Source organism: Limulus polyphemus, unplaced genomic scaffold (genome assembly GCF_000517525.1).
Source record: "Limulus polyphemus unplaced genomic scaffold, Limulus_polyphemus-2.1.2 Scaffold873, whole genome shotgun sequence".
NCBI classification, from domain to species: domain Eukaryota; kingdom Metazoa; phylum Arthropoda; class Merostomata; order Xiphosura; family Limulidae; genus Limulus; species Limulus polyphemus.
The window spans coordinates 125391-141000 of record NW_013666483.1 but is presented as its reverse complement, the minus strand read 5'-3'; the positions used below and the strand labels follow the sequence as shown (position 1 = coordinate 141000).

Genomic DNA, 15610 nt, shown 5'->3' with positions numbered 1-15610 from the left:
CCAAACATGCTCGCCCTTTCAGCCCTAGGGGGCGTTATAATGTGACGATCAATCCCACTATTTGTTGGTAAAAGAGTACCTCAAGAGTTGGTGGTGGATGGTGATGACTAGCTGCCTTCCATCTAGTTTTTCACTGCTAAAGTAGGGACGGCTAGCGCAGATAGCTTTCGTGTAGCTTTGCGCGAAATGCAAAACAAACAAACCCTTCTTTACGCCCGAAGCTCATAAAGCGAAATATATATATATATAAGTATAACTCATTAATTTCATGCAGACACTATATCGAATAACACGTAGAACAAAAAAAAAATGTTTTGTTCAAGTGAATGTGCGGGTATGTATTTTTCAAAGTTTCGACGTCGAAGCTATCGTAAGGGAACTTTCAAACCTTACACAAAATTTACCTGTAATTCTTCTCAATCAAGTTTCAGTATTTCTTGAAACAATAACAAAGAAATTACAAGCAGAATACATATGAACCTACAATCCGAAGATTAATGACTTGACACTTATTGAGTTAATAAACTATTTGTTAGCGTGCCCGGACTGTAAATCCGAAGATCATGGCTCAAAACCCGTTACCGCAAAAACGCGCTCCGCATCTATGGGGCTGTAAAAGAATATTAATTAAGCCTTAAATGTAAAATCAAGTTGTGAGAGCTTAGCTTTCAGTTGTTTTTATTCTCACTGAAGTCATCACAACGAACCATAAACAAATAACAATCTATTTCGAAAGTAAATATTTCAATGCTGCGAACTTCGATGATGTCAAAGGTTTCGTCAAGAAATTGTTTTGAATGTTAAAACAATGCTGCGAACTTCGATGATGTCAAAGGTTTCGTCAAGAAATTGTTTTGAATGTTAAAACAATGCTGCGAACATCGATGAGGTCAAAGGTTTCGTCAAGAAATTGTTTTGAATGTTAAAACAATGCTGCGAACTTCGATGAGGTCAAAGGTTTCGTCATGAAATTGTTTTGAATGTTAAAACAATGCAGCGAACTTAAAGGCAAACTTCTTTCAAAATAAATTTTCGTCTTCTTAGTAAAACTAAATCAATTCGTACTGATCTTTTCTTTAAAAAAAAATTATTTTGCTTTAGGTCAGAGTTTCTCAACCCATGGGTCGAGTCTCAAAATTAGGTCGTCAAAATAAGGAGAAAATAGCAAATAGCCGTTTTTACACTAAAGCTTGTTGCTAAGTCGCGACTGGCCATCAATGTTTGTAAATGGGTCCTGAGCTGAAAAACAAATGTTTGAGAACCACTGTATTAGATCCTGATTTCTCTATAATCAGGATTTCAGAAATTAGAAAATGTTCTTGTTTAGAAGCAAAGTATATAACTTAAACATTAATCTCACATTAACCTGATTTGTTTTTCATATGGGCGCAAGTTGACCCTGTTGTACAGCTCTATAGTTCTGATCTGACTAGCCGGGTTCACATCCGTGCGATACCCAATAAAAAAAAAAAAAAGACTGCACAATAAGGCGTGTTGGTGCGTTTTCAGAATAAAACTGAAACCCTTAGCGTGGATGATGGGTTATGCGATAATGCTGATTGGCTGCCTTTCCTTTGTTCAGTAATTAGGAACGGCGGCAAATAGCCTTAATATATTTGCTACAAATACCAATTTCAACAAAACTTAAATATTTGTAAAACTTCAAGCTTGCAATGTGAACCAAAGAGTAATTAATAACACTGTCATATATAAATACATAATGATTAGCCAATCATCATTTTATAAACATTGGTTAAGTACTCTAAATAAATCTGCCATCAGTCATCATTATGCACAATCACTAAAGCCTCTGCGAACGCTTAGGTTAGTAAGCGTTTACGTTGTAACAGATTTCTCAATAAATCAGCACTTAATGCTGATTGGGTGGATCAAATTAGAATGTAGATTATTTAAACATTATGGATCACTTTTTACTTTCTTTCTTTTTTTACTGCAAGTCATGATACATTTTGCATGAAAGAAGTTTTACTTGTATTATTTCACACTGATTAACACATTGGTAAATGGTCGAAAAAGAATCTTTCTGTGTGCGTAATTTACGTCCTACAGTGCGTCACAGGTTTATTTGTTTTTTGTTTGTTGGATTTCGCGCAAAGTTTTTGGAGGGCTATCTACGCTAGCCACCCCTATATTAAAAGTGATAGACAAGAGGGAAGACAGCTGGTCATCATCACCATCATCGATCGCCAATTCTTGGGCTACTCTTTACTAGCGAAACGTGGGATAGACCGTCACATTATAACGTCCACACGGTTGAAATGGCAAGCATGTTCGGTGAAGTGATGCGAACCCGTAATCCACAAATTGGAAGTCGAGCGCCCTAGCCACGAGGCCTTGCCAGGCCCAAGGTCAACGGTAAGTTTAAGGATTACAACGCTAAAATTTTGGCTTAATTTTCTGCGGTGAAGGGATGCGAACCCGTGATCCACAAATTGGAAGTTGAGTGCCCTAGCCACTAGGCCTTGCCAGGCCCAAGGTCAACGGGAAGTTTAAGGATTACAATGCAAAAATTTTGGCTTAATTTTCTGTAGTGAATAGAGTGCAGATAGCCTACTGTGGAACTTTTCTATAAAGTAAATAAGCATAATTCACAAGCTAATATTCGGTATTTATTTATCTCTGAAGGTCGACAAATACTTAAGAAAATATTTGTTATTAGTCAGCATCAGAATATTAAATTTACTTTAAAAATGGCGGCTTCATTCAGGTTTTCTTGATTAGAAACATCATAAGACAAAATATATGATAATACACAGACTTCGGAAGCAAAATGTGTGGGGGACAGTGTTGTTGGAAGTAAATCAAAGGCAGAAAGAAGCGAGGGGAATCTGAAAGCATGTTTGCAATTGGAGTTTCATTGTTTGTTTGTAATTAAGCACAAAGCTACACAATGGGCTATCCGTGCTCTGCCCACCACGGGTATCGAAACCGAGATTCTAGCGTTGTAAGTCCGCAGACAAACCGCTGTATTTGCAGTGAGTTTCAGGATTTTCCAAGAGTTCCTTAACCGTCTCAAGTATAGACTCAATGAAGAGCTGAAGGTTCGAGGCATCCGTTAGACTCCTCCGTGCAGGCTGTAAATGTAACATTATCCAAGAGGTTTCATTCAAGTTTATGAAGCAATATTATATATTTCTAGGTCGATTTAAAACTTCTGGTCAGAGCTGTAGATCACGCGGTACACATTTTAACTCAACATAGAAGATCACTTGACATTTAAGATCATACACTTCCTGTGTGGGCTCGCCAAACACATTTTAAAAGCAAACATAATGTAGAAGGAAATTCAGTTCTATACTCTCACCATCTTCACAGCTATTAACATAACCAAGAGACCTTGTAAGTTTTTAATGATAAAACGGTGAAAACAAAACTTTAAACTCACTTTCGTGACGCTTCGAACATACGTAGGTCCAAAAAAATAAATAAATCACAACTGAAAAAAATACAGATGTTAACCCTAATGCTACTACTACTATAAGGTATACCCGATTTCCTCAAGAGTACGACTTGTCCAGTATTTCGAAAGCATTAGGGTAATCGGGTTCCTTGAGTTGTGACCTATCTTTGTTTTCAACTGACTAATATTAACAAAGGAAAGCACTGTAAGCTATTAAATGGTATAAAATCGTGCATAATATCCTTTTATTTTAATGTAACGTAATTCACACACACTTAAAACACACGTAAACATGAGCAAATATTTGTTAGCATCGCCACCTGTTAGCTGTTTTAATAAAGTTAAAAACAAAGTGAGTAAATATCGTGTTTTGTTTTTTTCTCGTTTTTTTCTTTTTCTAAAACCAACATGGAATTGCCTACTCATATGCAACACTTTTAAAAATATATTTAATATCAACAGAGTATAATGATACCTTCACTAATTATTCGCAGATAGCAATAGTCTGATGAATTAATTTATCCAGAGCACTTTTTTTTTCAAACTTTAATTTATCTAAGACTTTCTTAATTTCTTATTTTTGTTTCCAGATGATGAAAACACCTTTTCATAACCATATAGAGCAAATAGTTGAGAATGTTTCATGGTGTATGCAGTTTAGCCATGTTCTACGATTGTTTAGCATCTATAGACACGCCTTTATTGTCATAACCATGGCGGAAACAAACAGAGAATTCAGAGGATATTTGAACAAAACACCCACACTTAATCTTGAATTTCTGTATTGAGTGTATAAACGCCTACTTGCTTGCACGCACAAAAGCCCGCCAGCTGCAGAGGCGGAAAATATTGATACAGCACGAGAAGTCCGCTTGAATTTTCAGATGAACAGAGAAATTGATTTGCTCTAGTTTTCCTCTCGGCTGCTTTTGATGACTGCATTGAAACATCTTGTTACGCGGTAAGATTTGGGGAAGTGTGAAATAACTCGTAGCACGAAACTCTCTGTTAAAATTACTTTCCCAGTGACATTTATATTAGTCTTTTCCGACCTGCTTCAAATGTTAATAGTGGAACAAAAACAAAAATCTGTTACACTGAACATTAAATGAAATTAATGATTTTTTTATTGCGCAATAGTTGAACATTTATTTAATTTAGACATGCAAGTAATATAATGCAGGGAAGGAACCACTGAATTCTCGAAAACAAAAGCAAAAGGTTAGAGAAATAACTGCTGAGATGTAATTCTAGCGCATTTGAGCTGAAGGTTAGTGTTTTAGGTGTTGTTGATCTGTTTAATGTTGTTGTTTTTCAAGAAAGCAATTTTTGTTTATTTTATTCTGGTAATGAATCGTTTTTGCTTGAAAAAATGGTTCTTCGTCTGTTATAGCTTCACCATACATAGGCTTAACTTTCAGACTGACAGTATCAACTACCGAAGAAAACAAATAAATTAAAAGATACATTACTTAACGAATTTATTTTTTGTTTATTTGCTCTTTAGCAAAAAGTTACGCAATGGTCTACCTGTTCTCTGCCTGCCACGGGTATCAAAACCCGATTTTAACGTTATAAACCCTCAGAATTACCGCTGAGCCACCAACGCACTAGCGAATTTGAAAATAACGTTTTGAGCAACGGCCCTTAATGGGGTTTGCAGCGAAAACCAAACTTTTTTTTTTTTTTTAGAAATTACCAGCCAAAATGACAAGTATACAACTTTTGGCATCAGTGCAATTAAGACACCATATAATGAATAGTGTGGTATGTTTTAAAAGGATTCAGCCCTATTCCAGAAATGAGCTAAGTTGATTAGGCTTAACAAAGCACTCAATGAAGCATAAATGTGTTTTAAGGATGCTAAAGTAAAGACCTATATTACTAATATACTTAACTATAAATTATTTATGAAAAAAAGTTTGCCTGGTATTTGGTATATCATTGCTTGTAACAGTTTGATTTTATCACTTCTTTCTGTTCATATTTGTTTCTTCCTACGTATCACAAAAACACGAGTTTAATCCCAAAAGTCGTGAAAGCATAGAAAACTAGAGTCGTATTCGCCTAAGCCTTAGCTAGATTAATTGAGATTTTCATTGTAAAAAGCTATAATTTTTCTCGTTTCGATGATATAAAGTGTAGTCTCAAAGAATGGTCTTAGACCTTTGTTGTGTAAGAGTTTCATTTTGCTGTTTCGGTTGTGAGCTCTTCGTTTCCAGTGAACTTTGTCATATTATATCAACATGTGTTAAAAGGAAATTGAATGTTTAATATGTCATAGAAACTTACAGTAACCTACAGTCGTATATGTTTATATCAAATAAAATAGTCACCTCATTTATATGGCTCTTTAACAACTATTATAAAAGATATAAGTCTTTCAATTTGACTCCACTTTTGCGTTTATTGCCAAAAAATTTAAAGCTGCAATTTTGACTTTAAGAAAGTGTGAATCATAGTGTTCTGTACATTAACCCTACTCCTTTCAATATCATTCAATAGCGGATCCAGACGTTTTTGTGGGGGTGGTCCCAACAACCAATTCGATTTTTTTGGAAGCAATAAGTTACTTTCACGATAATTAAAATTTTGATAAGGGCCAATTTAAATTGCTAAACGAGTGGGCCACTGTTCTCGTCCACGAAGGTGGTTCGGATATTTATATTTTTTTATTAGTTGGTCCCCCTCGCAAAAAAAAAAGAATATATATGGAATTTGTAGGTGGTCCTGGAACTGCGGGACCATCCCCTAAATCCGCCACTGTCATTGGAACTGTTCATGAGTCAGGTATCTTCCTTTCCTTCTCTTAAATCACATTCCTTCGAGGTAGCGAAGGATTCTCTCATCTTATGACCTATGTCAAAAACAATAGAGAAAAAAAAACATTCTACATGTTTCGTTGTGGGAATTAGTGACGACAATCTAATTGTTATTACTTTTAAAGATGCGGGAAAATACTTACCACCGAAACTGTATCCCCTCACTTTTGTCATTGGGTAGTAGCTAACTTAGGTAATATTCCTGTTCTTTTCAGTCAATTTCATCAGTACCACAAACATGTGATTAACCGCCTACAATCAAGAATATTACACTCAGGAAAACAGTATAAAAAGTACAGAAGATGATCAACCTCTACCCCGAGCCTTGAAAAAGGGCCTGCATCAAAGACAATAAAGACCTACCTAAAAATCACTTCGCATCCTCTTCTTCTTCACCCTCTTCTTTCCGATCTTCATGGCTCCCGTCTCTTCCTTACCTTCTACTATTACAACCTCAACAAATAACCTACTTCTACTCCTAATTCCTATTATCCCCTCATTGGCGGATGAAAAGGGACTTCCGTCTCTGAACATCCTTGGAAACCTTCACTACAAAAATCCCATTTCTTTTGCCTATTTGTTACGAATCAGGTATACTCATCCTAAAGCTTACTTTTGACAACCTATGAAATGTTAGTGACGTTACCCTACAGAATTAAATGTCTTAAAGAATGGAATGATTCGAATAACGCATGTTTTCTTAGAGCCTAGTAATTAAAAAAAATAATAATTATTTTATTAATAAGTTTGTGTAGTAGTACTGTGTGTACCCACCCCCAAATCCAAATTTGTTTCGCCGCCTGTGTGGATCACATTATTACGTGGAAAAAACAAAATACAATTTTTTTCTTTTATAGAAAATTAATTTATAATTTTTTTTTATGAATTACGTGTTTGATAGATAATTTAAAGTTGTTTGTTAAACTTTGATACCAATGCAAAATTTAATCAAAATTAAAGAAAAAATCTGTTCTAAATACTGAATAATTCTTATGTTTTCTGTTGCAATATGGCTCTAATGATGGTTAATGAACGTAATGCCGTGTAGTGCTTCAGATGATTAAAGGATAAAAAATTATATTTAAAAGTAAGTAACACGTACCTTATGATTGAACTATGTAGCTAAATGTTAGTTTACTAAGTCTTCGAGCGATGAGACAAAAATCTTGTAAAATGATTTACATTGAGCCCTTTTTTTTTCGTTGACTATCCATAAGTAAGCCCTACTTTTTTCTGGTGAAATAAATATGGTACGTCTACTAAAGGCTTACTACTTCTTTAAGGCTTATGTTGACTGACAATGTGCGACAGCCACTTCAGTCATTTTAATGATAGCCATAAAAATTGTTTGAACCAGTTAAGATACAGATGGTAGCCTTCTCATGTATATGCTGCTTTGGTGCTCTTCTTGAGATTAAAACCATTATCATGTAGCACTTCTAGAAATTATGGGTAAAAAAATAAAAGAAGAGTTTATTATAGTCCAATACTTCTAAAAGTTGTTTGTTTGTTGTTGTATTTATTTTCAAATTTGAATAGCATATTTATCAAGTGTATCTAGATTACACGAAAAATGGAAATGCATTTAGTTTTATTCCTTTTTTTTATTGGTTAAGATCTTCTAAAGTTCACACAGTTATATTATTGGTGAATTCAAAAAGTAAGTCATAGAAATTATACTTTAAAATACATTCAATCAGTATTTAATGTCACAGTTTAATACGAATTCACAAATCAACTAAGAAATGTCGATTATGAAAGATAGGGGCTGATGGTGTAACAAAAAATTTAAATAAAATTATTCTATAACGAAATTATGTCATTTGGTAGTAATGGAATTTATATTTCATTTGTTTGTTTTTGTTTTTAATTATGCACAAAGCTACACAAGGACTATCTGTGCTCTGCCCACCACGGGTATCGAAACCCGGATTCTAGCGTTGTAAGTCCGCAGGCATACTGCTGTGCCACTGGGGGGCTTTATATTTCGTATATATGGTCTAGCAGTTTTTATGATGCTTGTCCATTCCTATCTAATTTCCAACGCTGTTGTTCCAACTCGTAATCTGAGGGTCGCGGGTTCGAATCCCCGTCCCATCAAACATGCTCGCCCGTTCAGCCTTGGGGGCATTACAATGTGACGCTCAATCCCACTGTTTGTTGGTAAAAGAGTAGCCCAAGAGTTGGCGGTGGGTGGTGATGACTAGCTACCTTCCCTCTAGTCTTAGACTGCTAAATTAGGGGCGGCTAGCGCAGAGAGCCCTCGTGTAGCTTTGCACGAAATTCCAAACAATTTTTAGCTGTCTAAAAAAAAAAAAAAGAGAGAGATAAATTAAAGAAATGTCACCTAAATGCGTACAGAAATCTCTGAGTTACAACTATTTCATTATAACAAAAGTTGCTGAGTCTTTTCCCAACTTTTGATAGTAGCTTGCACAGTGAAAACGGATGACCGTAATATTCCTAAAGTGATTTTCATCTTTCCCGTCGTTTTGCTACTTTCAAGATAATACTGATTCTTCATCGACTTGCACTCGTGAAGCACATCTCGATTCAATAACTCTTAAAAGGCTAATAATAACATATTTTAACTTGTGATAATTCAACCAATTCCAGCGTTAAACGGATTTCTAGTAAAGGCTTCGAAAATAGTTATTTACACATCTACTACACGGATTGTTTGTTTGTTTGTTTGTTTTTAATTATGCACAAAGCTACACAAGGGCTATCTGTGCTCTGCCCACCACGGGTATCGAAACCCGGTTTCTAGCGTTGTAAGTCCGCAGACATACCGCTGTGCCACTGGGGGGCTACTACACGGATAACAAACATAACCGATCTCTTTAATCACTCTCGAAACAGACAACAATAAGTTAATGAACAATTCATTCTATACGAAGCAGGTGCGTATTTTGTAAGTTCTAATGGCTTTTTGAGAGATCCTCAACAAATTAGAAAGAAAATCAATATCATGGAACAATGAAAACAGCTTAGTATTGTTAACCATAGTTTAGTAAAAAACACTGTATTTAGTGTTCATTTAGGCTTATTACGTAGGTATTCTTATTTAATAAACACGGTTGTGGGACATTCGCTGTTTGTATTTGTATATTTGCAAGCTTTCGACTAGTTATCCAAAGTCTTCTTCCGGCATTGGGCATTGTAACCATTAACAAATAATTTTCTTCGGTTAAGAAGTTGAAAGCTTGCAATAAAATACATTTTAATTAAGAAAAAAAGATTACGAAATAAATGTCCAACAACTTTGTCTATTAAATTCTGTATTTAGTTATTGATAAGTCTACGGACTCACAACGCTAAAATCCGGGATTCAATTTCCCGCGACGAACGTCAGTAGATAGCCCAACGTGGCTTTACTGTCAAAACAAAAAACAAATATATTATTGTTGTCTGTGACAGGTGTTCCAACGAATTGTAATGTTTATAATTATCCCTGGCGATGGTGAACTAATTAGTCACTAAAAAAATCGTAAAATAGGTCTCGACTAATTTTAACTAAAAGTAAAAAAGTACACCGAAAAACTTTGACAAATACATTAAAAATTAATACTTGCTTAAGACAAAATAAACTACATGAGCCTGTAGAATAACAGCATGGTTATGAACTTTCCAATTCGATGTAAAAACTACAAAATTAAACAAAAAAGTTATGTTTTCAAATGCATATTCGTATCAAAATATATAATGCTATAAATAAATTAAGAAATTATCCAAAGACACCAGCATTTTCTAGTTCCTTCTTAAAATTTATAAAAGATCAGAACTGTAACACATATGATGACCTGGGGATTAAGGCGCTCAAATCGCGAGTTCGAATCCCCGTCACCGAACGTGATCGCCTTTTCGTCCAAGGGGGCTTTATATTGTGACGGCTAATCCCAGTATTCGTTGGTTATAGAGTAGCCGAAGCGATGGCGGTGGGTGGTGTTGACTAGCTACCTTCTCTGTAGCCTTTCACTGCTAAATTAGAGACGGTTAACGCATATAACCATCGAGTAGCTTCGTGCGAAATTTAGAAAAAAGAAACCATGATATATTTGTGGTTGGATAAGAGCACCATAACATACTACTGTTCTTTTTTATAATTATTTTATTTTATTCTTTCATCTATTTCTTGGGAATACTGAATGTTTTCTTGGGAGGGGGATTATAAATAGTTTTTAGATTATCTACAGAAAGCACATTGCTAAGTCATGCATCTAAACGAATTTTTTTGTTCTTCTTTTTTTTTCTGTACGGCGTGAACGTTTATATAAAAAAAAATTGACATTCAGCAGAAACGATACTCTAAGTAATTGGTTTACTTTCATAACTACAGAAGAAGTAAACTTGAACCTTAAATGTTATAATGTGAGTATGTATTTCCTATCCTCAACTAACTTGATGGAAATACTTCATAACAGCAAGTTAATTTTGAGAGTTTAATGACTGTGGAATTTTGTTGTTGTTGTTTTTCATTTAGTGATAATAAAACACGACCTATTGCTCCATAAAAAAATAACCGTTCTTTTATCTAAAGTAATATTCTGTGTGTTATTCTGATTACTATGACTGTAATTTCATTTTATTTGGAGTGTTCCTCTACTGTAATTGAGCTGTTATTATTGTAATATCCCTATCAAGTCAATTGAATCAATATGGTCTCTATGCGATTAAACTAGATCCCAAATCCACGGATGAAGATTTTGGGAAAAAATGGTAAGTTGGTGTTGTATGTAACTAAAGAAAATAAACCAAGTCTGGAAAGAACAGATTATTTTCATTTATGCGATATGAAATATATATTAAAACATTTCCAGAAAACCGCTTTAATGCTTCAACTAAATGATAACACTAATATTAACACTACAACTAAATGATAACACTATCATTAACACTACAACTAAATGATAGCACTGTTATTATATTGTTACGCTATGTTAGTCCCGGCCAGTTAACTGGAAGCTCCCACTCCAATGATAAGAAATTCTTTGGTCAAATATTAACAAAAGCTTAAGTGTACTGCTAAAACATTATTATCGGCTTAATTTTTAAACAAATTACACCTATATATCAACTCGTAACATTAAACAAGATTATACTAACTCAAATTCCAATTAATAACCCAATAATCCACTAAATATTAACGCTAAAGAACAAACTAAACATTTACTCTAAACCATTAGCTCCCCGGTGGCATAGCGGAATGTCTGCGGACTTACAGCGCTAGAAATCTGGTTTCGATACGTGTGGTGGGCAGAGCACAGATAGCCCATTCTGTAGCTTTGTGCTTAACTTCAAACAAACAAACTCAACTAAACCACTAAATAAGTAAACTTCTAACGGTATTCATTACCACTAAATTAAACTGGGTGCTGTGTTATGTATTTAAAGGAGTATTAAACTTCTAACTTATTGTAATATTACAGAGAAACATCTCTTCTGTCCAGCGTAAAAAAAAGAAGAATAAAAAGACGAACACTAAAGCACAAGAGAAAAAACTTGAAAAAAGAAGATACTTTTTAGTAGAAATACAAAAGAGGTAATCTCTGCATGCGAGCTAAAAATTACCAAGCATTATAGGATTAAAACCTGTTAATAATAAACTGATTGCAACTTTATAAGGACTCGAAAAGATTACTTTTCTTTGTTTTTGTTTAATTTCACGCAAACTAATTAAGAGCTATTTGCATTAAGCGTCCCTAATTTTGAAGTGATAGGCTACAGGTAAGGCTACTTGTCAACATCACTCACCACTAACTCTTGGATTATCCTTTTATCCACGAATATCGGAATTGATCGTCACATAATAATGCTCTCAAGGCTGAAGGGGCAGTCATATTCGACAATGAGTTTCGATCCCGTGAAATGCAGATTGCGAGTTGAGCTCTCTAGCTTCTAGGCTCGACAAGATTAAGTCAGGACTCTAAAGGATCTTTACTGTTTAAAAATGTTGTTCTAATTGCCTTAGCAACCCATAAAAAAGTAGATAAAAGAAAGGTTGGACATTGTCTATTGCTTCTAGAATTTCTTGTTTATTTCAAATCTATGTCACGCCCTTTGATTGGTCTAAAAAATCTAACTTTGACAGTTCTAAGTGCATCAAATATCTTTTGCTCTATCCTATCAAATGAAAACACGTGATACACACGTGTAGTAATCAAGATAAATTAAAAAATGATACTGAAAAACTCTGAAACATATATATACTCTTAAATACTGGTTTATTTATGTATAATATACAAGTTTTTTTTTATTCCTGAAGAAGTATAATCAATTATTCGAAAACGCTGAAGTTTCTGGGTCTTTTGAATTCTACTTTTTTTACATATCGCTCATTACTGGTGGAGTCCACATATTGCATATATAAAAGTAATGTCATTTATTGGTCTGTTATAACACTAGTCTAAAGAAATGATCCGGAAATGGGGTAATTTCATTTATTTTACATATAAAGTACTTAGGAAAATGCAACAGTAATTAGTGAAATTTATTGCAATTTTCACGGTATTTCTGTTTGAATTGTGTGTGTGAGTCATATGTTATTAAAAATTCTATACCCAATATAATAATGAATCAACAAAAAAAAATTGGTGGATATATAATTTACAAATATATGTTTAGAAGCCGATGGACCCACCAGTAATATTAGGGTTAAAAAACTATGGCCCCAACTTAAAATGAATGAAATTTAGTTATTCCAATAGGTGGCAGGCTCATATGTATGCTACAAAGTAATATTCTCATGCAGGAATATTATAAATTTGTATTCTAACACAAATGTTTATTTAACTCTTGAAAGACGCCAAGGTTTATTTGTTTTGACATGTTTGTGTGTGAGTAATAAGCATTAAGAGCTGGTAGTGTTATGTTGAAAATAGAATATTCATTTTGTTTAACGTCTTGAGCACTTTACTGTACACTAAATAAGTTTTTTTAGGCTTAAAACTTAAGGAAGAAGTTAGGCTCTTGACTGCTGTGTAACCTTTTGTTTTGTTTATTTTTATGTAAAGCAAAGGCTATATAACACAGTGAATATAAAATGAAGGCAATACGTTATACTTGTAATTGTATGCACTGCCGTGGTTAGAATTGTACTTTAACTTTTAGGTTAATTTTGGAACTTAAATTTTATAATATTAATAATAATAATAGTTATAATGTTTACACGTGTGGTTCACAAATTGCATCTTATATAGTATTTTTAACTTTATAGTTATGTATGGTACACTACTGATAGTAAAGACCTGACAAAAGAATATGGTAGAATTGAGCATTTGCTAGATGAAATGCGTAGGAATCCCAGCAGTAATTAGCAAGATTAATTGCAATATTGGTGACATTTGTTTGCATTTTTTTGGACTTGCACATTATATATCGTGATTGGCAAAGTAATAACTGTGGTTTGCGTACTTAATATTATAAATATTAATAAGGAGCTATAGTGTGTGTGTTCACTTTATTGATATTTAACAAAGTTATGGCTTTGTTCAAGCTTTGTATACAAATAACAAATAGTGGATTTCAGCTCTGCACACCTTTTTGACACTTCACTAACCCTGAAATAAATCTGACAGTGACAGCAATCTCCTTGTGTAGTAGACTGATTTTAGAATAGATCTGTTAAAAAGTACTAGGGGCAATAGTATATGTTGAATTGTATATAACGAATAAATAACTATTATGTTCTTAAAACCTTTCATTAATTTTTTGTCGACTCCAAGCTGAGAACCTGTAATTTATTTCATTGATAGTCTAAAATTCTTTAGAAATAAATCACCTCTTTAAGTTATGGATTGAACATGAAGAAACAACAAAGGCTAATATAAGCCTGTAGAAATTGTAAGATTTTGAATTAATTTTAGATTATGGAACTTATAGAATGTTATCAAGTTACTACAAAATACTAGTTATTTCATGGTGGCTGTTTCTCTATACACTGTACTCCTTAACTGAATATAATTCATGTACCAAAGTCAGTAAAGAATAGAACGAGAAAAAGCATTTCTATGAATAAGAATAAGAAGTTAACTATGAAGCTGGCACGTATAATGTCAAAGCAACAAACTTTTTTGACAATTCCAGCTTGCTGGTGGAACCTGTTTTATGTTTTCGTTGCTACTGCGATTATTATAACTGTTTGCTTTTATCTGATATGGTTGTTGTCTTACGAAAAAAGTTGATGTGCAGGGTTAGCCATAGCAAATCCTTGAATAAAGATTATTTCTGTTGCATATGATTTTTTTCATTAAGTATATTATGTTACTGATGCCTTGCTAATGGTGGTAGACATTTTGAAGGTTTTTAATGTGATACAAATACAGCTTAATCATGAAGAGAGGTGTTATGTTATTTCATGGTTTCATTTTCCTTCATTGGTAGATTGCTATGGAATTTTGGTGTAAGAAATTTAAAGTTTGGAGTTACTGAAAAATATGGCTAATAAGCTAACACGTAGGTTCGTGAATTTGAGTTCAGGACATTTGTTGTTGCCTCTTTTTATTTCATACATTCAAAAAAACCATGTTTTTGATTACTTTTGTGTAAGTAATATATTCATATACATGTATATGCAGTCCTATTACACAGATGTTTTCTTGTTTTTATTTCAGCTCTTAGAAATAATCACTCACTTCTCGGGACATTTGTTGATTATTGATTTTGACATAAAAACTTTCAATATGGTGACCTTAGTAAAAGAAATCCCTATAAATGAAGTGGAAGTTTTTCCTTCCAAGAACTATATTCCTGGTGGTCCTAAAAAGAAACAAGGAATTATGCAGACTTCGGAACCTCTGAAGTGTGAAATATGTAGTAAGCTGTTTATTTCAACCAGTTTCCTGATGTGTCACAAAAAGATTTATCACAGAGGTTCCAAAGGTAATGGGTGGATTTTGTATGTTATTTCCTATAAGTTTTCTGCACAAAATCAAGATCATATAATTCAATTCGAAAAATAATAATCATTTTCTAAGTTTTGGATGTATTCTTTACTGTAACAGTGCAGCTACTAGATAAGTAGAAATATTATGCCCGTGTTACCTACCCATACAATTCTGAAAGTTAAATGTACATGTTAATTCTGAAATTTACGAAAATTCTTTGGTAATAATAATAATTGTATCATAATTTTATTAAAAGGTCTATCTCATTACCACATGAAAAACAATTAATTAAATTTATTTTTACAAGCAACCTGTATTGGTATTTTGAAGGAATTAATGGTACTTTTTTTTTCTGTCATAAAAAGTATAGTAACAATATACAGTAATAAGTTTTTAAATTTATTAAACTTTATGTTCCAGTAGTTATTGATGGTAAAAAACTGAAATCAGTACAGTATGCTTTGTTACAACCTTGACGTTTG

General features: G+C 33.5%; 1 protein-coding gene across 1 annotated transcript in view; it reads left to right on the top strand.

Moving 5' to 3' along the window:
- The window catches only part of LOC106460977 (zinc finger protein 2-like), a 109051-nt gene that overhangs the window by 87580 nt on the left and 5861 nt on the right, over window positions 1-15610 (top strand). The window contains exon 2 of the mRNA XM_022387773.1: window positions 14856-15123. Within this exon, the coding sequence (XP_022243481.1) occupies window positions 14925-15123 (199 nt within the window). The 5' untranslated portion in view covers window positions 14856-14924. The remainder of the gene's footprint in view (window positions 1-14855; window positions 15124-15610) is intronic.